Source organism: Pristiophorus japonicus, chromosome 4, assembly GCF_044704955.1.
Source record: "Pristiophorus japonicus isolate sPriJap1 chromosome 4, sPriJap1.hap1, whole genome shotgun sequence".
NCBI classification, from domain to species: Eukaryota; Metazoa; Chordata; class Chondrichthyes; family Pristiophoridae; genus Pristiophorus; species Pristiophorus japonicus.
This window is the reverse complement of record NC_091980.1, coordinates 296648608-296675413: the sequence shown is the minus strand read 5'-3', so window position 1 is coordinate 296675413 and position 26806 is coordinate 296648608. Positions and strand designations below refer to the sequence as shown.

Genomic DNA, 26806 nt, shown 5'->3' with positions numbered 1-26806 from the left:
CTGGGACCACAACTGTTTACAATATACATAGATGACCTGGAAGAGGGGACGGAGTGTAGTGTACCAAAATTTGCAGATGACACAAAGATGAGTGGGAAAGCGGGTTGTGTAGAGGACACAGAGAGGCTGCAAAGAGATTTAGATAGGTTAAGCGAATGGGCTAAGGTTTGGCAGATGGAATACAATGTCGGAAAATGTGAGGTCATCCACCTTGGAAAAAAACACAGTAAAAGGGAATATTATTTGAATGGGGAGAAATTACAACATGCTGCGGTGCAGAGGGACCTGGGGGTCCTTGTGCATGAATCCCAAAAAGTTAGTTTGCAGGTGCAGCAGATAATCAGGAAGGCGAATGGAATGTTGGCCTTCATTGTGAGAGGGATGGAGTACAAAAGCAGGGAGGTCCTGCTGCAACTGTACAGGATATTGGTGAGGCCGCACCTGGAGTACTGCGTGCAGTTTTGGTCACCTTACTTAAGGAAGGATATACTAGCCTTGGAGGGGGTATAGAGACGATTCACTGGGCTGATTCCGGAGATGAGGGGTTACCTTATGATGATAGATTGAGTAGACTGGATCTTTACTCGTTGGAGTTCAGAAGGATGAGTGGTGATCTTATAGAAACATTTAAAATCATGAAAGGGATAGACAAGATAGAGGCAGAGAGGTTGTTTCCACTAGTCGGGGAGACTAGAACTAGGGGGCACAGCCTCAAAATACGGGGGAGCCAATTTAAAACCGAGTTTAGAAGGAATTTCTTCTCCCGGAGAGTTGTGAATCTGTGGAATTCTCTGCCCAAGGAAGCAGTTGAGGCTAGCTCATTGAATGTATTCAAATCACAGATAGATTTTTAACCAATAAGGGAATTAAGGGTTATGGGGAGCGGGTGGGTAAGTGGAGCTGAGTCCACGGCCAGATCAGCCATGATCTTGTTGAGTGGCGGAGCAGGCTCGAGGGGCTAGATGGCCTACTCCTGTTCCTAATTCTTATGTTCTTATGTTCTTATGTTCTTTTGCAGAATTTGTATTTATTGTTGAATTACAAAATGTCAAATATGGTAATACTGTTTTTTTTCCGTTGGTCACTGTGCGCCACCTGGTCTCCGGGGTATATTTTCAAATCATACTACTGGGTCCGGGAAGTGTCACTCGGTATCACGATCCCACAGTCTAAGTGTGTTTCCTATGCCTACTTAGTTCCTGGCCGTCACGTGGGACAAAAGTCCTATTAATTCAGGCTCAGGCTAGGCGTCTGAGATATTAGACCATCTCCTCGTGTCGATCAACCGGCTTCTACCTTCCACACCCTTTATAATTAAAATGTTTTTATACTCACCCGGGTTTTTCCAAGGGCGTCCAGCGACTCCGGGAATCCTGCTGACTACGCTACTGTTAGCGTGAATGTTTTTCTGGAAGAATCACTCGACACTCGGGGTCGGTTCCAACGCCAAAACGGCCTTTATTACGCCGGCGGGGAGAGAGCCTCTGGTCCAACTCCAGGCACTCCACTCCACCGAACAAAGAAATTAATCGATATTTATATGTTTTACAATAGTTCATTACAATTACTCAGCCCACGTCGGCTGGACACAATCCAATCATAACGATTATAAATTACAAATCGATTCCACTGGCAACTCCCCCCTTTGGATCTGATCGAGGTTGTGCCGTATCTGTCCCACCATCCTCAGGCCATAAGCATAACAGAGTTGCCCCTGTCTAAGTTTTCCGGTATCTTCTCTCTCTCTGTCAATAAGGTGATTGATTGTTTTTGTGTGAGATGCCATCCAATTGGATTTGGCACCCTCTCTTCCTAGTTCGGCTTGATCTTCCTGATTCTGCTCTGCCAGTTCTAATAATCCCTTCATCACTCTTTTAAGTTGCTCTGCCCTTTCATTGTTGTAGGGCACTTTTCAAAGGCAAAGGCACCTGCTGAATATATGTATGCATGTATGTATGTGTAAAATGGTAGCCAGATATAAAATGGCTGCCAAGGATTCCGCAAAGCACTAGGGGAATTCAGTTAACAGTTAGCTTGACTATATTTTTGGGTAGCTGTTGACACTGCAGTTCCGTATACAGGAACACTGGAAAGGGTGAGCTCAGCAGAACATCCTTAATCAACAAACCACAGACAAGATGTCCTAGCAGAATACTGAACAAAGAAATTCCTGTGACTGTGTAAGGATAAGGAGGTTAGGCGCAAGCGGAACCCAAGGACAGTAGAGATAAGGGGGTCTGCAGAATATCACAAGGCCATGAATAAGCCCCAGCTAAAACATGAGATGATCACGCAGTCCCCTGGTGCCTGGGGGCCAATTCCATTGGCCCAGTGGAATCGATTTGTAATTTATAGTCGTTATGATTGGATTGTGTCCAGCCGATGTGGGCTGAGTAATTGTAATGAACTATTGTAAAACATATAAATATCGCTAAATTTCTTTGTTCGTTGGAGTGGAATGCCTGGAGTTGGACCAGAGGCTCTCTCCCCGCCGGCGTAATAAAGGCCGTTTTGGCGTTGGAACCGACCCTGAGTGTCGAGTGATTCTTCCAGGAAAATATTTGCGCTTACAATTTCTGTGAAAGTTCCAAATATTTTCTTGGTAACGTAGAGAGGGTATCAGCCTTTGCATGTTATCTGATCTATGACACTCAATTCTGTAATTCTGTGCCAACAAAGGTAGGGACAATTTACTTAGGTCCCAATATACGGTTTGTGATCAGAAACTTATTCACTCCAAATATGATGACAATAACCTCCTTGTCAATGTATATTTGGATCGTTGCTGGTCGGCTTCCTGGAAGCAAAGGCAACTGATCGCTTCTTGCTTTTGCTGTGTCTACGACATGTGATAGCATCACACACTTTAGCTGAGTACAGTAATTTCCTTGTGCTAAAGTACATTGAAACTCCACTGTCCACATTGCTTCCTGCGTATTCTCGAGAAACCAAATGTTCATGAGCAGGAGCTTGTGCCGGTTTCTGTGCTGCAGGGTAGTAGAAAGGCAAGACAAAATCTCCTATACTAATTTAAGACTACCAGGAACGATCTTAATTCAAATTCATTTTTAGGTTTGGATGCCTTTTCATAGAAACATAGAAATTAGGTGCAGGTGCTGATCATTCAACCTCAATACCCCTTGATCCCTTTGGCCGTAAGGGTCATATCTAACTCCCTTTTGAATATATCTAATGAACTGGCCTCAACAACTTTCTGCGGCAGAGAATTCCACAGGTTAACCACTCTTTGAGTGAAGAAGTTTCTCCTCATCTCGGTCCTAAATGGCCTACCCCTTATCCTTAGACTGTGACCCCTGGTTCTGGAACTCCCCAGCAACAGGAACATTCTTCCTGCCTCTAACCTGTCCAACCCCATCAGAATTTTATATGTTTCTATGAGATCCTCTCTCATTCTTCTAAACTCCAGTGACTAGAGGCCCAGTCGATCCAGTCTCTCCTCATATGTCAGTCCTGCCATCCCGTGAATCAATCTGGTGAACCTTCACTATACTCCCTCAATAGCAAGAACGACCGTCCTCAGATTAGGAGACCAAAACTGAACACAATTCGTTTGTCGAGTGTAAACTCTCAGCATCCACCAAATCCTCCAAACTCTTGCTTCATAGAAATTCCCTAATGCTCTAATCTGCTGGTGGTCAAGACCTTGTAATATCTGGTCCATGATGCCTTAAACAATTGCTGGTACTTCAGAAACTCTGTACAATAACCTGTTGTATTGATAGAGATCCTAATTGGTGTTAATGTTGCTTGTATCCAGCTCTAGCTGTAGATAACCATTTAACAAATCTATTGTTGAAGCAGAGTCCGTAATTCTTTTTTAAAGGTTGCTTAATAAAGAGGAATATGATGGGATATGGGCAGCGAACAGAAGAATTGGCTTAGACCAGGTTATTCAAATCCTGCTCCCTTCATCCCACAGGAATCTAAACAAAAGGGCTCAATGTGTCTTTAAAGAAAATGTAAGACTACATGAGACGGTGAAGATCTACAAGATAGAGGAACAACATATGAGGAAGAGCCACAAGGCTCTAGCAGAGAAAAGCACACAGCTCGTCAGTGAAAAGGTGTTGCACACTTTGAAGACCAAGCAAAGCTTCTGCTGTTTGTAAAACTCAACTTTGTAAACAGAATTGATGGGAACTTTATCATTGAGAAAGGGGCCATAGTTGCAAGGTTGGAGATCTCGACCTAAGCTAGGCGATTGAGACGAATTAATGATTTGGATGAAGGAATGGAATGTAATATCCCCAAGTTTGCAGATGACACTAAGCTGGGTGGCAGTGTGAGCTGTGAAGAGGATGCTAAGAGGCTGCAGGGTGACTTGGACAGGTTAGGTGAGTGGGCAAATGCATGGCAGATGCAGTATAATGTGGATAAGTGTGAAGGCAGATTATTATTTGAATGGTGACAGATTAGTAAAAGGGCAGGTGCAACGAGACCTGGGTGTCATGGTACATCAGTCATTGAAAGTAGGCATGAAGGTACAGCAGGCAACAAAGAAAGCAAATGGCATGTTGGCCTTCATAGCGAGAGGTGTGGTCTCACCAAGGCTCTGTATAACTGCAGGGAGGTCTTGCTGCAGTTGTACAGAGCCTTGGTGAGGCCTCACCTGGAATATTGTGTACAGTTTTGGTCTCCTAATCTGAGGACGGACATTCTTGCTATTGAGGGAGTGTAGCGAAGGTTCACCAGACTGATTTCTGGGATGGCAGGACTGACATATGAAAAAAGACTGGATCGACTAGGCTTATATTCACTGGAATTTAGAAGAATGAGCGGGGATCTCATAGAAGCATATAAAATTCTGATGAGATTGGACAGGTTAGATACAAGAAGAATGTTCCCAATGTTGGGGAAGTCCAGAACTAGGGGTCACCGTCTAAGGATAAGGGGTAAGCCATATAGGACCGAGATGAGGAGAAACTTTTTCACCCAGAGAATTGTGAACATATGGAATTCTTTACCACCGAAAGTTGTTGAGTCCAGTTCATTGGATATATTCAAAAGGGAGTTAGATGTGGCCCTTACGGCTAAAGGGATCAGGGGGTATGGAGAGAAGGCAGGAGTGGGCTACTGAAGTTGCATGATCAGCCATGATCATATTGAATGGTGGTGCAGGCTCGAAGGGCCGAATGGCCTGCTCCTGTACCTATTTTCTATGTTTCTATGTTTCAGGAGAGGAGGTGAGAAGACTGAAGGGAACAAACATCCTGTTCACCATAATGGGACTGTCATTTCAGCAGTACAAAGTGACCTAATATGACAGTGTCAGATAGCACCAGTGAATGATTATGTGCAAGGCCGCTGGTTCTCAATCTTCACAGAACAGATGGAATTAAGACCAATAATAATCCTGGAATCCTAATAACGTCTTCTTAATAATGTAATTAAAAATTTAATTTTACTTCTGGAGACATCACAAAGCAGTGGTCTTGGTTCTAAAACTGTGAGCTCACTGGCGAAGCAAGCATAAAAACATTAGAAACGATAAGGATGAGAAAAGGCCTTTGCCCCCATGCAAGCTCATCAATGATCCCTGAATTTACCATGGCAGCTTATCATCTTTAACATTCCAAATGTTTTTCCACTACCAACCTCCCAGGAAGACTATTAAATACATTGGAGTAAAAACATTTTTTCACACATGTTTTAAAACCATTTCTTACTAATTTAAAGTTGTATCCCCTGGCTATGCTTTCTAGCAGAATTTCTACTAATCTTTTGAGTTCTTTGCACCATTTAATATTTTAACTGAATGTCTTTCTAGAATGTATAACCTAGACTTTTCTAATCTTACCTCATAGCTTATTCCCTTTACTCTTGCCCTCTTGAGCATCCCTGATTATAATTGCTCAACCATCGGTGGGCGTTCCATCAGCTGTTTGGGCCCTAAGCTCTGGAACTCCCTCCCTAAACCTCTCCGCCTCTCGACATCTCTTTCCTCCTTTAAGACGCTCCTTAAAACCGACCTCTGACCAAGCTTTTGGTCATCTGCCGTCATTTCTCCTTATTGTGGCTCGGTGTCAAATTTATCTGTTTTGTTTTATAACACTGCTGTAAAGCACCTTGGGACATTTAACTATGTTAAAGGTGTTATATAAATTTTTTGTTGTTGTTGTCTATGTATTTTTAAGAGTATATGGTTCATAATCGATTGACATTAAAACCAGCTTCTCATTCTAGGAAACTAATGAGCTATTAGTGAAGGAAAATGCATCAGCCATGAGGCAGCAGAGAAAAAAGATCAATGAGCTTCAAAAGAAAGTGGAGAGCCTGGAGAAAGCATTGGGACACATGGCCTCTGAGTTTGACATAGAAAACCAGAAGACCAAACGAGAAACTGAAATTACACTGGCAACCAGCCAGGTAGAGATTGCTAGGCTGGGGGCAGTGATTAAGTTGAAGGACAAAGAGATGAACAGGGTGAAGAAGCTGGCCAAAAACATCCTTGACCAGCGCACTGAGGTGGAACTGTTTTTTCTACAAGCCCTAGATGAAGTGAGGCAGCAGATCCTCTACAGTCGGGCTCACTACAAGCAGGCGGCTCAAATTGCATACCAGAAACTGATGCTGAAGGCAAATGCCGGCATAGAGGATTATCCCAAAATCAGGACCTTTAACAAAAATGAGTATAGCACAAACAGCGTGTACCAAGATATGGAAGAAGCCGATAAGTGGTATGTTAATGCTCTTAAGCTTATTTTACTTTGTGTGATGCCACATAATGGGCCCAAGTTTCCACAGGATAAAAAACGGGCACCCCTCCGAGCTGGGCGCTCGTTTTTCGCGCCTAAAACGGCGCCAGAAAAAAAACGCGCTATTCTCGAGCGCTTTGCAGCTCCTTGTCTGTTTGGCGCCGCGCCCAGGGGGGCGGAGCCTACACTCGCGCCGATTTTGTAAGTGGGAGGGAGCGGGTACTATTTAAATTAGTTTTTTTCCTGCCGGCAACGCTGCGCGTGCGCGTTGGAGCGTTCGCGCATGCTCAGTGTGAAAAAACCATTGCCACTCGGCCATTTTTGTAGTTCTTTGTAGCTGTTTAATTTTTGAACATTTTTTAATAAAACCACATTGCCATCAGCACATCAGCACTGAGGCTTCCCTTCTCACTGTCTCCTTCCCCTCCCTCCCCTCCGCGGCAACAAGCCGCTGTCTCCTTCCCCTCCCTCCCCTCCCTCCACGGCAACAAGCCGCTGTCTCCTTCCCCTCCCTCCCCTGCGCGGCAACAAACGGCGGTTTCCTTCGAACGATGGCTGAAGCACTTTCACACAGGTAGGAAGATGGTTTATTTAATCTTTTCTTTGCTTATAAATGTTTATTCAGGTTGGATTTATTTGTATAATATTTGTAGAAGTATAAATAAGGATTGATTGTAGAATTTAATGAGTTCCCTTCCCCCCACCTCGTTCTGGACGCCTAACTTGTAACCTGCGCCTGATTTTTTATTGTGTAGAACAGGTTTTTTCAGTTCTACAAAAATCTTCACTTACTCCATTCTACTTTAGTTTGGAGTTCGTTTTCACTGTGGAAACTTTGAAATCAGGCGTCAGTGGCCGGACACGCCCCCTTTTGAAGAAAAAATTCTGTTCTAAAGTAGAACTGTTCTACCGGACTAGAACTGCAGAAAAAAAAATGTGGAGAATTGCGATTTCTACAATAGTCCGTTCTCCACCAGTTGCTCCTAAAAAATCAGGCGCAAATCATGTGGAAACTTGGGCCCATTGACTTTGAGCTCAGACTTCCTAGCTCTGTCTTGAGTGATTTGAATTGCTTGTTTCCAACAGTGTTAAAGCTGCCATGGAGTGGAAACATGCACTTGCAATTCCCAATCTTGGCCAAGAATTCAGAAATGCACACTGTTATTAATGCGCAAATCGGCCAGTAAATTCAGGGGATGAAGAGATACGGTGCAAGTTGCGAATCTCCAGAACTTGCTGGTCAATTTACATCGCTCCGCTATTTCTTACATATGGTATCTCACCCTCAACCTCCCTTATTTTTAAGAAGTTGCTGGATTTTCACATTAATTGACCATTAAACTCACCACAGAAAGTTAAGTCGGATAATTAACGATCTAAGTACCTTTATAATTACATCCTAATTGTTGATGCAATGCCAATCAACCTCTCTGACACAGAAATTGAACAATTTAAGCTGTGGAGTCTCAATCCTTCAGGTGGTAAATTGTTCTTCGAGATTTTAAAAAAAATGTCATTTGTTTAACAAAAATTCTTACTTTTCCTTTCTGTCTCTATTTTCTCTCTCAATGCAGTCTTTCTTTCCCTGTCTTTATTTTTCTTTCTTCACCCGATTTGACTCTAATTCACTCTCCTTCTCTGACTCTTTCTCAATCCTTAAATCTAATTGGTTAAGGAGGTACCCTATTGGTCCCATTTGTAGAGATTAGCCAATTTGTCGCTTATGTCTGGTCACTTTAATAATCAGGATCAACTGCAAACCAATATGGTGGATATATTGTGTTTAATCAGAGTTTAAGACGGAATATAACACACTAATTATTTGGCAATAACATATGACTGTGACAAGCAACTGGTACCGATCCCGATCGGACAGATGGCTGGCGGTACAAAAAGTTCTCCACTTACGGCCTCTCTTTCTCTCGTCTAGAACCTCCAAGAGTGTTAACTTAGGTCAGCATTGGTCCATTCTTGGAAGAGCGTTAGACTAGTCCCACTCTTGTATGGCTCTCCCCTTCACCGTCTGTGCTAAAAAGCTCTCTAGATCTTTCTTTTATTCTCTTTTTAGGGGTGGGCTTGGGCTGGAATATTGACAAGACCTTTTAACCTATAAAGGTTCCCCTAAAAACTCAGTACTCAATAGCACGTCAAGTTCTTTGTCTCAATTCTTGGATGAAAGCGCTCCCCTAAAGAGGTCTCATGTTTTTGTTCACGTCTTTCCTATTTATACTTCCTGAAGGTTCCTCCATTGGAATTCGTCTCATCTCCCTCGTCCCTATCCTTCCAAGTTTGGAATCAGACATTCCATTCCCGACCTTCAGATGTTCGTCGCTGCTTGTTATCAGTTATTTATATTCACGCTGTTCAAATAGCTTTAGCTATGCAAAACTAACTATTTAATTCCAGACTATTGTACTATGGAATGAATCATTTAATTCCCAAAGATATCCTCTATTCTAGTCTCATACACTGGTTAACTTATGCATTTTAAAGCAGTTTTGTGAACAAAGTCAAAATCCTAACTTAGCATTATAATATGGTTATTAGCAGAAATGGAAGAAACATAGATGTTGGGCCTTAGTTAGTCAAATTAAAGATACATTAAAAAAACTTCCTACCACACAAATAGCAGATAGATAGCCTTAGGTCACATACAATTGTCACAGTGCAGAATGCTATAACATTCACAGGGGAAACAAAAACATAAGCAGCTTCTCAGCATCTATCTAGTTATTCTAATACTAGTCTGAAGAGACTTTTTGTCTCCAGTTCTAATAGAACCATCTAAACACAGCATTATTCGTGTCACAATTTTGTTTGCATAACCATACATTTTAGACACCCCTGATTTCTAGCATATTGTTGACTGATGTCCCAGATGCCCCTTTGCCGTTGCCACGCCATTATCAGCTGGCACTTCCAGCAAGTTACGGCGCAAAAAAATTTTGAAGGGTGCAGAAAAAAGTCTAATGGCGTGAGATGCCCCATTCCAGCAACATTCTGCCTGTGATTCTGCCTTCTTGAGGATCCCTAATAATAACTGCTCAACCATTGGTGGTCGTGCCTTCAGCTGCCTGGGCCCTTAGCTCTGGAACTCCCTCCCTAAACCTTTCCACCTCTCTTTCCTCCTTTAAGACGCTCCTTAAAACCTAGTCTTTGACCAAGTTTTTGGTCATCTACCATAATTTCTTCTTCTTGTGGCTCGGTGTCAAATTTGTGACACCGTGTCTTTGGCCCTTCTCCCCAAGTCCCTTCTCGTATCCGCTTGACATGCCTCTCTTCCCCTTGTAAAGTGCTCTGAAACGTTCTCTTTCAGAGACACTCTATAAATGCAAGTCATTATTGTGGCAGCTGCTCAAAAAAGTGACAAGGTGAGTGGATTATTTTTTTTCTTTCCATTTTTAGAGAAGTGAAATTCAGTGAAGGCAAGTGGTATTTGCTTAGGTTCTGTGAAATAAAACAGTGTAACAATTTACGTCTGCTCTTGTCTCACCAAGTGTTTCTCAGTCCTCCTTCGAAGATTGGAGAAGCGCAAATGAGGACACGTGGGAAAGACAGGATGTCTAGATCAGATTACAAGGGGGGTCCTCTTGTTCTATCAAGTTACATCAACCTATAATTCAGATATAGGATGACATGGACACACTCCTAAACGTAAGACACTGAGATCACTTACGGAAGTGACCAGCAGACAGAATATCTAAGGCACATTTGGGCGCTCTAGCAGAAGAGTGGGATGTAAGTAATTGGCTAGGTGGGACATTGCCCCCTCCCCACAACCCCATCCTGAGTCCCCCTACACCCCCCTTGTAAGGGGGCTGCTCTTTTAAAGAAAACATCTTCAGAAGTCCTGGCCTGTACTCCCTGCCCCCGCACCCCCCCCCCCCCCCCTCATCAGTAGGGCCCAAGATTGGAGGTCAGTATGCCTCGTCTCCCTCTGCATACTGGCCCCCAGTATTATGCTAGGTGCCCTGTAGGCTGAGGGCATGTGAACTCTCAGGATTGTGAGTCCCACCATCACACCCCTTCTGACACGAGTGTCTGTAAGGGGCAGATGGATGTTCCGCTCCTTATTAGGCCGTGTGGGAACTCCATAAATGGCTGAGACCTGTCGCAAACAGGTTGGTGCCATTTTCCAGGGAGTTCTGCCAGTCTTCCACCAGAGTTACAGCACGAGACCAGCAGAATCCCCGCGGAATTTCAGCACTTGTGTGTTTTCTCAGATGGAGAAGGAAAAATGTCAGTGTGTGATGCTCCACGCCACTCTCAATTGGGTACAGGGCAGCACGAGTAGAGGACCAGGTAGCACAGTTGTTTGAATGCTGGTCTAGATTCAAACATCAGCAGCTCAGCCTTTCCAAACTGAAGTGTGTTATAAGGTCACCTGCTTGATTTCCTGCCTGGAGAGGAGGATAGAGAAAAATGCAAAATAACATTGATAGCGACTGTCATAAATAAAACTATACGTTTTTTTTTAAGCTTTCAGGTTGGAAAAGTGAATATCTCTGATTTAACTTGGGAGCAGAAAGAGAGAGTCCTACGCCTATTATTTGCAAAGATGAATGGATTGAAAACAAATAGGTATGTTGAGCTGAAAGGGGTCACCCTGACCGACTGCCAGAACATCATGTTGAGTTTCTATGTTGACAGTTTTAAAGAGCTGATCATACTTTCTTAAACCTCCAGCAGAGAGCCAGAAATTTTATTGTGATGGTAAAGTAGATAATTTTGAACCAATCCAGCAATTAAAATTTATAAAAATAAAAGTTCATATATTGCAGGGTACGGTAGCATAATGGTTATATTGCTGGACTAGTAATCCAGAAGTCTGGACTAACCATCTGGATACGAGAGTTCAAATCCCACCACGGCAGCTGTGGAATTTAAATTCAGTTAATGAAGTGAATCTGGAATAAAAAACTAGTATCAGTAATGGTGACCATGATTGTCGTAAAAACCCACCTAGTTCACTAATGTCCTTTTAGAGTAGGAAATCTGTTCTCGTTACCTGGTCTGGTCAATATGTGACTCCAGACCCACAGCAATGTGACTCTTAACTGCCTTCTGAATTGGTAGCTCACCACCATCTTCTGAAGGGCAACTAGGGATGGGTAATAAATGCTGGCCTTGCCCACACCTTGGGCAAGCGAATAAAAATACAAATGCACTGCTTATTGAATTGTGAAAATTGGGTATATTTTCTGACAGGTAACGTTCAGTTGGTGGGTCAAGAGGAAAGTTATTGATCCGAGACAGGAGCTTCATTGCAATATTTAAAGGAAGTTGTAATAATGTACATAATGTCCCTATGTCCTCCTGTAGGGGACCGAGGGTCTAACGAGAAGGAGGAACTGAAGGAAATCCTTATTAGTCAGGAAATTGTGTTGGGGAAATTGATGGGATTGAAGGCCGATAAATCCCCAGGGCCTGATAGTCTGCATCCCAGAGTACTTAAAGAAGTGGCCCTAGAAATAGTGGATGCATTGGTGATCATTTTCCAACAGTCTATCAACTCTGGATCAGTTCCTATGGACTGGAGGGTAGCTAATGTAACACCACTTTTTAAAAAAGGAGGGAGAGAGAAAACGGGGAATTATAGACTGGTTAGCCTGACATCAGTAGTGGGGAAAATGTTGGAATCAATTATTAAAGATGAAATAGCAGCGCATTTGGAAAGCAGTGACAGGATCAGTCCAAGTCAGCATGGATTTATGAAAGGGAAATCATGCTTGACAAATCTAGAATTTTTTGAGGGTGTAACTAGTAGAGTGGACAAGGGAGAACCAGTGGATGTGATGTATTTGGACTTTCAAAAGGCTTTTGACAAGATTCCACACAAGAGATTAGTGTGCAAAATTAAAGCACATGGTATTGGGGGTTATGTATTGACATGGATAGAGAACTGGTTGGCATACAGGAAGCAGAGAGTTGGGATAAAATGGTCCTTTTCAGAATAGCAAGCAGTAACTAGTGGGGTGCCGCAGGGCTCAGTGCTGGGACCCCAGCTATTTACAATATACATCAATGATTTAGATGAAGGAATTGAGAGTAATATCTCCAAGTTTGCAAATGACACTAAACTAGGTGGCGGTGTGAGCTGTGAGGAGGATGCTAAGAGGCTGCAGGGTGACTTGGACAGGTGAGGTGAATGGGCAAATGTATGGCAGATGCAATATAATGTGGATAAATGTGAGGTTATCCACTTTGGGGGCAAAAACATTAAGGCAGAATATTATCTGAATGGCGGCAGATTAGGAAACGGGGAGGTGCAACAAAACCTTGGTGTCATGGTACATCCGTCATTCATTGAAGGTTGGCATGCAGGTGCAGCAGGCAGTGAAGAAGGCAAATGGCATGTTGGCCTTTATAGCTAGAGGATTTGAGTATAGGAGCAGGGAGGTCTTACTGCAGTTGTACAGGGCCTTGTTGAGGCCTCACCTGGAATATTGTGTTCAGTTTTGGTCTCCTAATCTGAGGAGGGACGTTCTTGCTATTGAGGGAGTGCAGCGAAGGTTCACCAGACTGATTCCTGGGATGGCAGGACTGACATATGAGGAGAGACTGGATAGACTGGGCCTGTATTCACTGGAGTTTAGAAGAATGAGAGTGGATCTCATAGAAACATATAAAACAGGTTAGATGCAGGAAGAATGTTCCAGATGTTGAGGGAGTCCAGAATCAGGAGTCACAGTCTAAGGATAAGGGGTAAGCCATTTTGGACCGAGATGAGGAGAAACTTCTTCACTCAGAGTTGTTAACCTGTGGAATTCTCTTCGGCAGAGAGTTGTTGATGCCAGTTCGTTAGATATATTTAAGAGGGAGTTAGATATGGCCCTTATGGCTAAAGGGATCAAGGGGTATGGAGAGAAGGCAGGAAAAGGGTATTGAGGTGAATGATCAGCCATGATCTTATTGAATGATAGTGCAGGCTCGAAGGGCCGAATGGCCTACTCCTGCACCTATTTTCTATGTTTCTATGACAGGTGGCCATTACTTTGAAAAGAGCCAGAGATAGGGAGCTAACACCTTTATATGGAGCTGGTCACCCAACCATCATTTCGAGTGGAAAAGGTAGAAAATGAAAACTGAAAAATAATCTCCCTAAATGCTGCTCTAATGAGGTTAAATCTTTTATTGTTCAGAAAGTAAGATTGTATTGCTTCTCTCTCCCCTTTTCACCAACAAGTCAGACATTGTTGTAAAGATCAGGTCAGCATTGGGTGCAATAGTAAGAGAGGAGGTAGTTGGGGTTTAGCAGCTTTGAAAGTGGCTAAGTCCCCAGGCCCGGATGAAATTTATTCAGGCTGTTAAGCGAAGCAAAAGAGGAAACAGCAGAGGCTTTGACCATCATTTTCCAATCCTTTCTGGCTTCAGGTGTGGTGCCAAACAACTGGAGAAGTGCTAATGTGGTACCTTTGTTTAAGAAGGGAGAAAGGGATAGATCGAGTAATTACAGGCCAATCAGCCTAACCTCAGTTGTGGGAAAATTATTGGAAAAAATCCTGAAAGAGAGCATAAATCTATATTTTAAAAGACATGGATTAATTGGGGACAGTCAGCACAGACTTGTTAAGGGAAGGTCGTGTCTGACTAACTTGATAAAATTTTTCGAGGAGGTAACCAGGAGGGTCGATGAGGGCAGTGCGTATGATGTAGTGTATATGGATTTTAGCAAAGCTTTCAATAAGGTCCCACATGGAAAATGGTCACGAAAGTAAAAGCTCATGGGATCCAGGGCAAAGTGGCAAGTTGGATGCAAAATTAGCTCAGAGGCAGGAAGAACACAAGAAATGGGAGCAGAAGTAGGCCAAACGACCCTTCGAGCCTGCTCCGCCATTCAATACGATCATGGCTGATCCGATCATGGACTCAGCTCCACTTCCCATAACCCCTTATCGTTTAAGAAACTGTCTATCTGTCTTAAATTTATTCGATGTCCCAGCTTCCACAGCTCTCTGAGGCAGTGAATTCCAGAGATTTACAACCCTCAGAGAAGAAATTCCTCATCTCTGTTTTAAATAGGCGGCCCCTTATTCTAAGATTATGCCCCCTAGTTCTATTCTCCCCCATCAGTGGAAATATCCTCTCTGCATCCACCTTGTCAAGCCCCCTCATAATCTTATACATTTCGATAAGATCACCTCTCATTCTTCTGAATTCCAATGAGTAGAGGCCCAACCTACTCAACCTTTCCTCATAAGGCAACCCCCTCATCTCTGGAATCAACCTAGTGAACCTTCTGTGGACTGTCTCCAAAGCAAGTATATCCTTTTGTAAATATGGAAACCAAAACTGCACGCAGTATTCCAGGTGTGGCCTCACCAATACCCTGTATAACTGTAGCAAGACTTCCCTGATTTTATACTCCATCCCCTTTGCAATCAAGGCCAAGATTCCATTAGGCCTTCATGATCACTTGCTGTACCTGCATACTAACCTTTTGTGTTTCATGCACGAGTACCCCCAGGTCCCGCTGTACTGCAGCACTTTGCAATCTTTCTCCATTTAAATAATAACTTGCTCTTTGATTTTTTTCTGCCAAAGTGCATGACCTCACACTTTCCAACATTATACTCCATCTGCCAAATTTTTGCCCACTCACTTAGCCTGTCTATGTTCTTTTGCTGATTTTTTGTGTCCTCCTCACACATTGCTGACAATACAAAGATGGGAGGAAAAACAAACTTGGCTATGTTACACTTGGTCTCTTCTTCCTAGTCGTTAATATAGATTGTAAATAGTTGGGGTCCCAGCACTGATCCCTGCGGCACCCCACTAGTTATTGGTTGCCAACCCGAGAATGAACCATTTATCCCGACTCTGTTTTCTGTTGATTAGCCAATCCTCAATCCATGCTAATATATTACTTTATATTACCCCCAATCCCGTGAACTTTTATCTTGTGCAGTAACCTTTTATGTGGCATCTTGTCAAATGCCTTCTGGGAGTCCAAATACACCACATCCACTGGTTCCCCTTTATTCACCCTGTTCGTTACATCCTTACAGAATTCCAGCAAATTTGGCAAACATGACTTCCCCTTCATAAATCCATGCTGACTCTGCCTGACCCAATTATGTTTTTCGAAATGTCCTGCTTCTACTACTTTAATAATGGACTCCAACATTTTCCCAACCACAGATGTTAGGCTAACTGGTCTATAGTTTCCTGCTTTTTGTCTGCCTCCTTTTTTAAAATAGGATCGTTACAGTTGTAGTTTTCCAATCTGCTGGGACTTTTCCAGAATCCAGGGAATTTTGGTGAATTATAACCAATGCACCCACAATCCCTGCCGCTACTTCTCTTAAGATCCTAGGATGCAAGCCATCAAGTCCAGGGGATTTATCTGCCTTTAGTCCCATTATCTTACGGAGTGCCACCTCCTTAGTGATTGTAATGATTGATGGGTGTTTTTGTGACTGGAAAGACGTTTCCAGTGGGGTTCTGTAGGGCTCAGTAGTAGGTCCCTTGCTTTTTGCGGTATACATCAATGATCCAGACTTGAATATAGGGGGTATGATTAAGAAGTTTGCAGGCTATACAAAAATAGGCTGTGTGGTTGATAATGAAGAAGAATGCTGCGGACTGCAGGAAGATATCAATCAACTGGTCAGGTGGGCAGAACAGTGGCAAATGGAATGTAATCCAGAAAAATGTGAGGTAATGCATTTTTGGAGGGCTAACAAGGAAAGGGAATACACATTGATAAGTATAGAGGAACAAAGAGACCTGGCAGTGCATGTCCACAGATCTCTGAAGGTAGCAGGCCAGGTGGATAAGGAATGCTTGCCTTTATTAGCTGAGGCATAGAATATAAGAGCAGGTGGGTTATGCTTGAACTGTATAAAACACTGGTTAGGCCACAGCTACAGTTCTGGTCACCGCATTACAGGAAGGACATGATTGCACTGGAGAGCGTACAGAAGAGATTTACGAGGATGTTGCCGGGAGTGAAGAATATTAGCTATGAGGACAGATTGAATAGGCTGGGTTTGTTTTCCTTGGAACAGAGGAGGCTGAGGGGAGACCTCATTGAGGTGTATAAAATTATAAGGGGCCTAGATATAGTGGATAGAAAGTCACTATATTTCACTTAGCAGAGGGGTCAACAACCAGAAGGCATAAATTTAAAGTAACTGGTAGAAGGTTTAGAGGGGATTTGAGGGGAAATTTCTTCATGCAGAGGGCTGCGGGGGTCTGGAACTCACTGCCTGAAAGGGTGGTAGAGGCAGAAACCCTCTCCAAATTAAAAAAGTACTTGGATGTGCACCTGAAGTGCAGTGACCTGCAGGGTTACTGACCTAGAGATGGAAAATGGGATTAGGTTGGATAGCCTCGTTGGCCGGCGTGGACACAATGGGCCAAAATGACCTCTTTCCGTTCTGTAAACTTCTATGATTCTATTAGCTGATGGTGAAAGAGAAGTGCATACACTGTTGTCATCCAGTTCACTGTGAATGGCAGCTGAGGGTTGAAACTGTGCCACAGCAATCGATCAGCATTATTCGATTTCTGTTAAGTAGTCAATGTATGCACAAAATAGACTCCACTTCAGTGTGCTCCATACTGTGTGTACATGTGTGCTGTATAAAAGTGTATGGTTACTTACTTACCTTTTGACACCCCATCAATGCTCCAGCACTGTCTCTGCATCCACTCCACCAGTTTAGCAAGTGAGGCGAAGTAAAGAGCAAAGGGGGAGTGGGAATTAGAAAAATGTCTTGTGAGGTTAGGTAGAATGACAGGACATTTGCTCTGCATCCTGCATGAAATAACTAATTTTAAAAAGACTTGCATTTATACAGCGCCTTTTACGATCACTGGACTTCCCAAATCACTTCACACTTCAAAGTACTTCATTGGCTGTAGTCACTGTTGCAATGTAGGAAACATGGCAGCCAATTTACATACAGCAAACTCCTGCAAACAGCAATATGATGACGACCAGATCTGTTTTAGTGATGTTGATTGAGGGATGAATATTGGCCATGGGATCTTTTACATCCACCTGAGAACAGACAGAGCCTTAGTTTGTCTCATCAAGGATAGAATAAAAGGAAAAGGAGGTGGGGTAGCATTGCTGATTAAAGAGGAGATTAATGCAATAGTTAGGAAAGACATTAGCTTGGATGATGTGGAATCTATATGGGTAGAGCTGCAGAACACTAAAGGGCAAAAACGTTAGTGGGAGTTGTGTACAGACCTCCAAGCAGTAGTAGTGATGTTGGGGAGGGCATCAAACAGAAAATTAGGAGTGCATGCAATAAAGGTGCAGCAGTTATAATGGGTGACTTTAATATGCACATAGATTGGGCTAGCCAAACTGGAAGCAATACGGTGGAGGAGGATTTCCTGGAGTGCATAAGGGATGGTTTTCTAGACCAATATGTCGAGGAACCAACGAGGGGGGAGGCCATCTTAGACTGGGTGTTGTGTAATGAGAGAGGATTAATTAACAATCTCATTGTGCGAGGCCCCTTGGGGAAGAGTGACCATAATATGGTGGAATTCTACATTAGGATGGAAAATGAAACAGTTAATTCAGAGACCATGGTCCAGAACTTAAAGAAGGGTAACTTTGAAGGTATGAGGCGTGAATTGGCTAAGATAGATTGGCGAATGATACTTAAGGGGTTGACTGTGGATGGGCAATGGCAGACATTTAGAGACCGCATGGATGAATTACAACAATTGTACATTCCTGTCTGGCGTAAAAATAAAAAAGGGAAGGTGGCTCAACCGTGGCTATCAAGGGAAATCAGGGATAGTATTAAAGCCAAGGAAGTGGCATACAAATTGGCCAGAAATAGCAGCGAACCTGGGGACTGGGAAAAATTTAGAACTCAGCAGAGGAGGACAAAGGGTTTGATTAGGGCAGGGAAAATGGAGTACGAGAAGAAGCTTGCAGGGAACATTAAGGCTGATTGCAAAAGTTTCTATAGGTATGTAAAGAGAAAAAGGTTAGTAAAGACAAACGTAGGTCCCCTGCAGTCAGAATCAGGGGATGTCATAATGGGGAACAAAGAAATGGCAGACCAATTGAACAAGTACTTTGGTTCAGTATTCACTAAGGAGGACACAAACAACCTTCCAGATATAAAAGGGGTCAGAGGGTCTAGTAAGGAGGAGGAACTGAGGGAAATCTTTATTAGTGGGGAAATTGTTGGGATTGAAGGCCGATAAATCCCCAGGGCCTGATGGACTGCATCCCAGAGTACTTAAGGAGGTGGCCTTGGAAATAGCGGATGCATTGACAGTCATTTTCCAACATTCAATTGACTCTGGATCAATTCCTATCGAGTGGAGGGTAGCCAATGTAACCCCACTTTTTAAAAAAGGAGGGAGAGAGAAAGCAGGGAATTATAGACTGGTCAGCCTGACCTCAGTAGTGGGTAAAATGATGGAATCAATTATTAAGGATGTCATAGCAGCGCATTTGGAAAATGGTGACATGATAGGTCCAAGTCAGCATGGATTTGTGAAAGGGAGATCATGCTTGACAAATCTTCTGGAATTTTTTGAGGATGTTTCCAGTAAAGTGGACAAAGGAGAACCAGTTGATGTGGTATATTTGGACTTTCAGAAGGCTTTCGACAAGGTCCCACACAAGAGATTAATGTGCAAAGTTAAAGCACATGGGATTGGGGGTAGTGTGCTGACGTGGATTGAGAACTGGTTGTCAGACAGGAAGCAAAGAGTAGGAGTAAATGGGTACTTTTCAGAATGGCAGGCAGTGACTAGTGGGGTACCGCAAGGTTCTGTGCTGGGGCCCCAGCTGTTTACATTGTACATTAATGATTTAGACGAGGGGATTAAATGTAGTATCTCCAAATTTGCGGATGACACTAAGTTGGGTGGCAGTGTGAGCTGCGAGGAGGATGCTATGAGGCTGCAGAGTGACTTGGATAAGTTAGGTGAGTGGGCAAATGCGTGGCAGATGAAGTATAATGTGGATAAATGTGAGGTTATCCACTTTGGTGGTAAAAACAGAGAGACAGACTATTATCTGAATGGTGACAGATTAGGAAAAGGGAAGGTGCAACGAGACCTGGGTGTCATGGTACATCAGTCATTGAAGGTTGGCATGCAGGTACAGCAGGCGGTTAAGAAAGCAAATGGCATGTTGGCCTTCATAGCGAGGGGATTTGAGTACAGGGGCAGGGAGGTGTTGCTACAGTTGTACAGGGCCTTGGTGAGGCCACACCTGGAGTATTGTGTACAGTTTTGGTCTCCTAACTTGAGGAAGGACATTCTTGCTATTGAGGGAGTGCAGCGAAGATTCACCAGACTGATTCCCGGGATGGTGGGGCTGACCTATCAAGAAAGACTGGATCAACTGGGCTTGTATTCCCTGGAGTTCAGAAGAGTGAGAGGGGACCTCATAGAAACGTTTAAAATTCTGACGGGTTTGGACAGGTTGGATGCAGGAAGAATGTTCCCAATGTTGGGGAAGTCCAGAACCAGGGGTCACAGTCTAAGGATAAGGGGTAAGCCATTTAGGACCGAGATAAGGAGAAACTTCTTCACCCAGAGAGTGGTGAACCTGTGGAATTCTCTACCACAGATAGTAGTTGAGGCCAATTCACTAAATATATTCAAAAGGGAGTTAGATGAAGTCCTTACTACTCGGGGGATCAAGGGGTATGGCGTGAAAGCAGGAAGGGGGTACTGAAGTTTCATGTTCAGCCATGAACTCATTGAATGGTGGTGCAGGCTAGAAGGGCTGAATGGCCTGCTTCTGCACCTATTTTCTATGTTTCTATCCGAAAGACTGCACCTTCGACAGTGCAGCACTCCCTCAGTACTGAACTGAAGTGTCAGCCTAGATGTTTGTGCTTTAGTTCCTGGAGTGGGACTGGAACGCAGAACTAATCAAATTCTGACTCGGAGGCGAGGGTGCTACTAACTGGACCATGACTGACATTGTAACAAGTTAATTTTCTCACCCTTGGGTTACTAAAAATATACATATTTAAAAAAATGATCCGATTGCATAAATTGGTACATTTGTTTTGTTGCCTCTGTGGAGTTCTTGCTTATTCAGTAGGATACCATCTAATGTTCTACACGTGCATACTTTGAAAATCTCATTTACTTGTATTCCGAATAGAAAACAATCCATTAAAAGTCTGGTCTCCTCAGCTCCTCCTGAGATGGTGCCCACAAAGGAGCCAGAAGCTAGGTAAGGAACAGACTGTAAAACATTAGTGCCTTGCAAATGTTATTCTCCAATAGCTGTGTGGAAAATGTAATTTAGTTCTATATTTTCATGAGCACAGTAATTAAGAGTTGCCACATTATGGGAGATGCAGGATCACAAATAATTGAGGATACCCACATGTAGGAGATGGTGGTAACGTGCAGGTGGTGATTTTCCTGCGCCTCACTACACTGGCACTAAAGACATGGCAGGTGCATTATTGGGTGAAGGGGCCAGAGAAACTCCCAAAGTTGCAGTTCCTTTTAAGTTTTTGGTTTCCCCAAGCAGCAGGCCATTTAATGTTTGACATTCCTGTTGAGCAGCCCATTTTTATTTTTTGATGTGCATTATTTAACACTGGGGAATGAGCTTCAAGGTGGGAATGAATCACAGTATGTGGAAGGTGAACCAACAATCCCTACTGTGGCAGAAACATCGCAGGTGAAAAACGTCACCAACCACTCGAAGTGCAATATCCTTCATGGCCAGCATAGTACCTTCCTAAAACTAAGGCATTTTCCTCCCATTTTTTAAACTCTCCCTGCAACACCTCAACCAAAGCTACTCTGAAACCAGTCGTTGGGTGGTACACGAGGGTCAAGTCTTTCGTGAGATAGCACTGGACCGCTGCTCAGTGCCACCATTGAGGACACACTCAGCGTACAAAGAAAATTGCATTTGCATAGCAAACACGTAATACATCAACAGATAATAATCATACTAATCTCAAGAAACTAATGAACTTGGCAGTTCAGAAAGATGAGAACTGATTCTGTTCAGGGGCTCTGCACAATTCAAATGGCTTAGTCTTGTTCCGATGTGATTTTGTGTTTTTGTCTCTCGCATTTCAAAAGTCTGACTCAAAGATCACATTATTCCCTTCGCAGCACTCAAGATTGGAACCACAATCCCACCTTTATCACCCAGCCTCTTGTCGAGCCTGAATCAAGCCAGGTCATCATCGATCCACATCTTCAACAGGCAAAAGAAATTGTATTACCAGATATTCTGTCAAAATAAATTACACAAGAACTAAGCAGCAGCTTTATTTTGCAAATGTGTATTAGAATCATGAAATTAGAAATACAATTTAAAATTGCATAACATTTTTGGAGAAAATATATTATCTTTCCTGTTTTTGATTGTTATGCCTCACAGCATGTAATTTAAATAAGGCAGTTCTTTCTAAAACTGGGCAGCATATTATGTTGGAGCACTGGGGAGGGGAAGCGCATGTTCATTTTATCATTCCACTGAGCTGTGATCTCAGCTGCACTGCTCCAGTTGTGAAAAAAACATAGGGTTGGGAGGGGAGGAGGGAAGAGAAGTAGGAGATGGGGGAAGTGGCAGGGGGGAGGGGGAAAGAGGAGCATGGGAATGGTGGGGGGGAAAGATGAGGAGGATGTGGGGTGGGGAGGGTGGGGGAAGAGGAGTAGGGGATGGGGAAAGTGGGGTGGGGGGAAAGAGGAGCATGGGGGATGGAGGGGAGGAGTAGGGGATGGGGGAAGAGGAGCATGGGGGATGTAGGGAAGGAGGGGAAAGAAGATGGGGGATGGGGAAGGAGAGGAGGATGGGGGAAGTAGGGTGGAAGAGGAGTAAATGGGATGGTTCCCACTAGGTTTTTAAACAACCAATTAAGACTGCGAGCAGGTTGTTTACCTTCAGGCACAGGATATGAACGGTAGTGGAGCAAGCAGCAAGGGAAGGAAACTTGGTGAGGGGGTGGTGGGCTGGGGAGAAAGGAGGACAAACCTAAAACAGCTACAATGCAATGGATTCATTTCTTCATGTCTATTAGATGCAGTTTTGTAGAAACCAGCTCTTGAAGGTCTTTTCCATTGAGTCCCGCACCTACTATGTCTGCAAGTCATGTCAGCAAAAGGGGGCTTGTGTGTCTCAGCACTACATATCCTTAAATTATTTTCATTTACGCTTCGAACAACTGACAAAGGTAGACTCATCTGCCGGTTCCACTTTAACACTACTGTGATTAGATGAAAAATACATTTAAACAATTTTTTATCCCTGCTATTGAATGGCAAACAGGCTGTGCCTGATAGGAAGAATGTATATTAGCATGGATAGAGGATTGGTTAACTAACAGAGAGTCTGGATAAATAGTTCATTCTCTGGTTGGCAACCAGCAACTAGTGGGGTGCCGCAGGGATCAGTGCTGGGACCCCAACTATTTACAATCTTTATTAATGACTTGGAAGAAGGGACTGAATGTAATGTAGCCAAGTTTGCTGACGATACAAAGATGGGAGGAAAAGCAATGCGTGAGGAGTACACAAACAATCTGCAAAAGGACATAGACAGGCTAAGAGAGTGGGCAAAAATTTGGCAGATGGAGCATAATGTCAAAGTGTGAGGTCATGCACTTTTGCAGAAAAAAAATCAAAGAGCAAGTTATTATTTAAATAGAGAAAGATTGCAAAGTGCTGCAGTACAGCGGGACCTGGCGGTACTGGTGCATGAAATACAAAAGGATAGTATGCAGGTACAGCAAGTGATCAGGAAGGCCAATGGTATCTTGGCCTTTTTTGCAAAAGGGATGGAGTATAAAAGCAGGGAAGTCTTACTACAGCTATATAAGGTATTGGTAAGGCCACATCTGGAATACTGCATGCAGTTTTGGTTTCCATAGTTACGAAAGGATATGCTTGCTTTGGAGACAGTTCAGAGAAGGTTCACTAAGTTAATTCCGGGGATGACTTATGAGGAAAGGTTGAGTAGGTTGGGCCTCTACTCAGTGGAGTTCAGAAGAATGAGAGGTGATCTTATTGAAACATATAAGATTATGAAGGGGCTTAACAAGGTGGATGCAGAGAGGATCTTTCCACTGGTGGGGGAGACTAGAACTAGAGGGCACGATCTTAGAATAAGGGGCCTCCCATTTAAAACAGAAATGAGGAGAAATTTCTTCGGAGGGTTGTAAATCTATGGAATTCGCTGCCTCAGAGAGCTGTGGAAGCTGGGACATTGAATAAATTTAAGACAGAGATAGACAGTTTCTTAAACGATAAGGGGATAAGGGATTATGGGGAGCGGGCAGGGAAGTGGAGCCGAGTCCATGATCAGATCAGCCAGGATACTGAATGGGGAGCAGGCTCGAGGGACCACATGGCCTACTACTGTTCCTATTGCTTGTGTTCTAATGTGGTCACGTGCCTTAAACTCCTTAAACAGTTCATGTAATCAGCAGATCTCAGAGATTAAATTATAGTCTATAACTCAAAACCCATGTTAATTCAATACTAGATAGAGGCAGAATACACTGAGGGAGAAAGGGAGGGTATTAAAGCTTACAAGTTGTTCCTTGGGGCACTATGGAAATCTTTGAAGACAATCCCAGATTATGTAAGCGAGGGAACAGAAGGCTTGGCTGCTCACAATTGGAAATTTTAATGATCTAGTTAATACATTTTTTTAATAAACAGCCAGCAATATTGTAGAATTTTGGATGAGTATTAGTGCATTTCTCGTGACATTCCCTGACAAGAGGCAGCACTAACTAGGGTGTGGATGGGAGGACGGATGCTACTTGGAGTGGGTGCTATTGATGATCTGGCTATCTTGTTCTCTGCTCCTGCTCCCTACTAAGGAATGTCAGGATAGGAACTGAAGCAGAGGTATGGGGTTTTAACAATTAGCTACAATTCAGAGAGTTTTAAGTTATAGTTTTTTTTAAAACCTGGAAATAGTTGACTAGCCAAGGAATGAACATGGCTTCTGAAGGAAATGAGGGGCAAAAATGAATTTATAAGAACATAAGAATTAAGAACAGGAGTAGGTCATCTAGCCCCTCGAGCCTGCTCTGCCATTCAACAAGAAAATCATGGCTGATCTGGCCGTGGACTCAGCTCCACTTACCCGCCCGCTCCCCATGACCCTTAATTCCCTTATTGGTTAAAAATCTATCTATCTGTGATTTGAATACATTCAATGAGCTAGCCTCAACTGCTTCCTTGGGCAGAGAATTCCACAGATTCACAACCCTCTGGGGGAAGAAATTCCTTCTCAACTCGGTTTTAAATTGGCTCCTCCGTATTTTGAGGCTGTGCCCCTAGTTCTAGTCTCCCTGACAAGTGGAAACAACCTCTCTGCCTCTATCCTGTCTATCCCTTTCATTATTTTAAATGTTTCTATAAGATCACCCCTCATCCTTCTGAACTCCAACGAGTAAAGACCCAGTCTACTCAATCTATCATCATAAGGTAACCCCTCATCTCCGGAATCAGCCTAGTGAATCGTCTCTGTACCCCCTCCAAAGCTAGTATATCCTTCCTTAAGTAAGGTGACCAAAACTGCACGCAGTACTCCAGGTGCGGCCTCACCAATACAATATTTAAATTAGTTAATTAACTTGGTAAACTTGACAGTCACTGGTTATCTGAGCTACTCAGAAAAGGTGACATTTTTCATGGTGCAAATTGCAATGGACACCAAGTAAGACTTATAGAGTAGACTAGTTAGGTGCTTGTGGCATTTCCAGTGTATGGAGTCAGAAGGTGGGGGATAATTGGACCAAGACATGCAGGCATAATTCAGCCCCCAATTTCAAGTCATACATTAGTTTTACATAATACTAAACTACAATATAAAATCAAAGTATCAAAACTCAGGCCAATTTGAGAGCAGTTTCTCTGTGGTACAGGCTGAGGAACTACTGAACTGTAGCACTGCCACTGGCAGGAGGGTGTCATTACAACATAAGTTGTGGATGCAACAACTTAAAAAAAAGACAGAAAATTTAACAAAACATAACGGGAAGTAAAGGTTTTGTGGACAGCAAGTGTCCAGACACACAATTATTAAATATATTCGATAGGATAAAAGTTACATGACCCATTTTGATTGTACTAAAAAGGAGTTCCACAACTTAATTTCCTAAAAGAATCAAAATATATTAACACGTTAAAAGTCCAAGTAGTAAATAGTACAGAAACACCTCGACTTATTAAAATGTACAGGGATTAAATATAATGTATATTGGATTAACTTTTCCCTTCATTTTCGGCGGTTTTCTCGGCGGTACAACACTTTCAGTGAAAAATAGCCCGGCGAAAGTTTCTTAGTTTTTTTTTTAAAAAAAGAGTTCCGCCGACATTTTCAAAATACCGCTGGGGAGCAGACCGCCCACGTGCACCGCTGAGATAACTGCCACAATCCAAGCTTTGCCTCAACGGGGGACCCATACGCAAGATCGAAAAAAACGTCCACAAAATGCTGCTGGAAACAGGGTGGTAGCCGAGTACCCTGCAAAAAAAGTAAGTTAAAGGCTTTTTAATTATTATTTTAAAATTCTTTCATGACGATTAAGTTAAAAGGGGTCTTGAGAATGTTTTCTAACTTTTTATTTTTTGTTTCATTGAAAAAGTATTTTGAGTTTTCCCCCCTCTCTAGGCCCAACCGCAGCCTCGGTCTAAACTTTGAATACTTACCGTCCATTCTGTTAAGAACCACTCATTTTGCCAAGTTTCACGTTTAACCGCCGAGAATCTACATGCAAGATCCATTTTCTCGCCGGGCGATATTTTTCCCCCTTTTTTAAAAATGGAATTTTTCACCAGCGTTATTTGAAAAATCTTCGTGGTCTTTTTGGGTGGCAATTGGGCAGTGGGGGGCTTTAGGGAAAGTCCAGCCCATTGATCCTTATTTAAGACTACGCTTTTTTGTGACGTGATAAAGCAACATCATGGGAACACCATCACACCTCAGTCACACGCCATCATGACTTGGGACATACACTGTTGTTCCTCCGTCATCTCATTGGATCAAAATCCTGGAGTTTCCTACTTAACACCATTGTGGGAGCACCATCACAAGGACTGCAGCAGCTCCCTACAAGTCCAGTAAGCAACCCAACTCACTCTCTGCAACTATTCAT

At 43.1% G+C, this 26806-nt stretch overlaps 1 protein-coding gene across 1 annotated transcript in view; it reads left to right on the top strand.

Moving 5' to 3' along the window:
- The window catches only part of LOC139262390 (basal body-orientation factor 1-like), an 85852-nt gene extending 63914 nt beyond the window's left edge, over window positions 1-21938 (top strand). The window contains exons 7-11 of the mRNA XM_070877579.1: window positions 3941-4085; window positions 6205-6698; window positions 11196-11297; window positions 20827-20898; window positions 21804-21938. Coding sequence (XP_070733680.1) covers window positions 3941-4085; window positions 6205-6698; window positions 11196-11297; window positions 20827-20898; window positions 21804-21936 — 946 coding nt within the window. The 3' untranslated portion in view covers window positions 21937-21938. The remainder of the gene's footprint in view (window positions 1-3940; window positions 4086-6204; window positions 6699-11195; window positions 11298-20826; window positions 20899-21803) is intronic.
- The last annotated feature ends 4868 nt before the right edge of the window (window positions 21939-26806 follow it).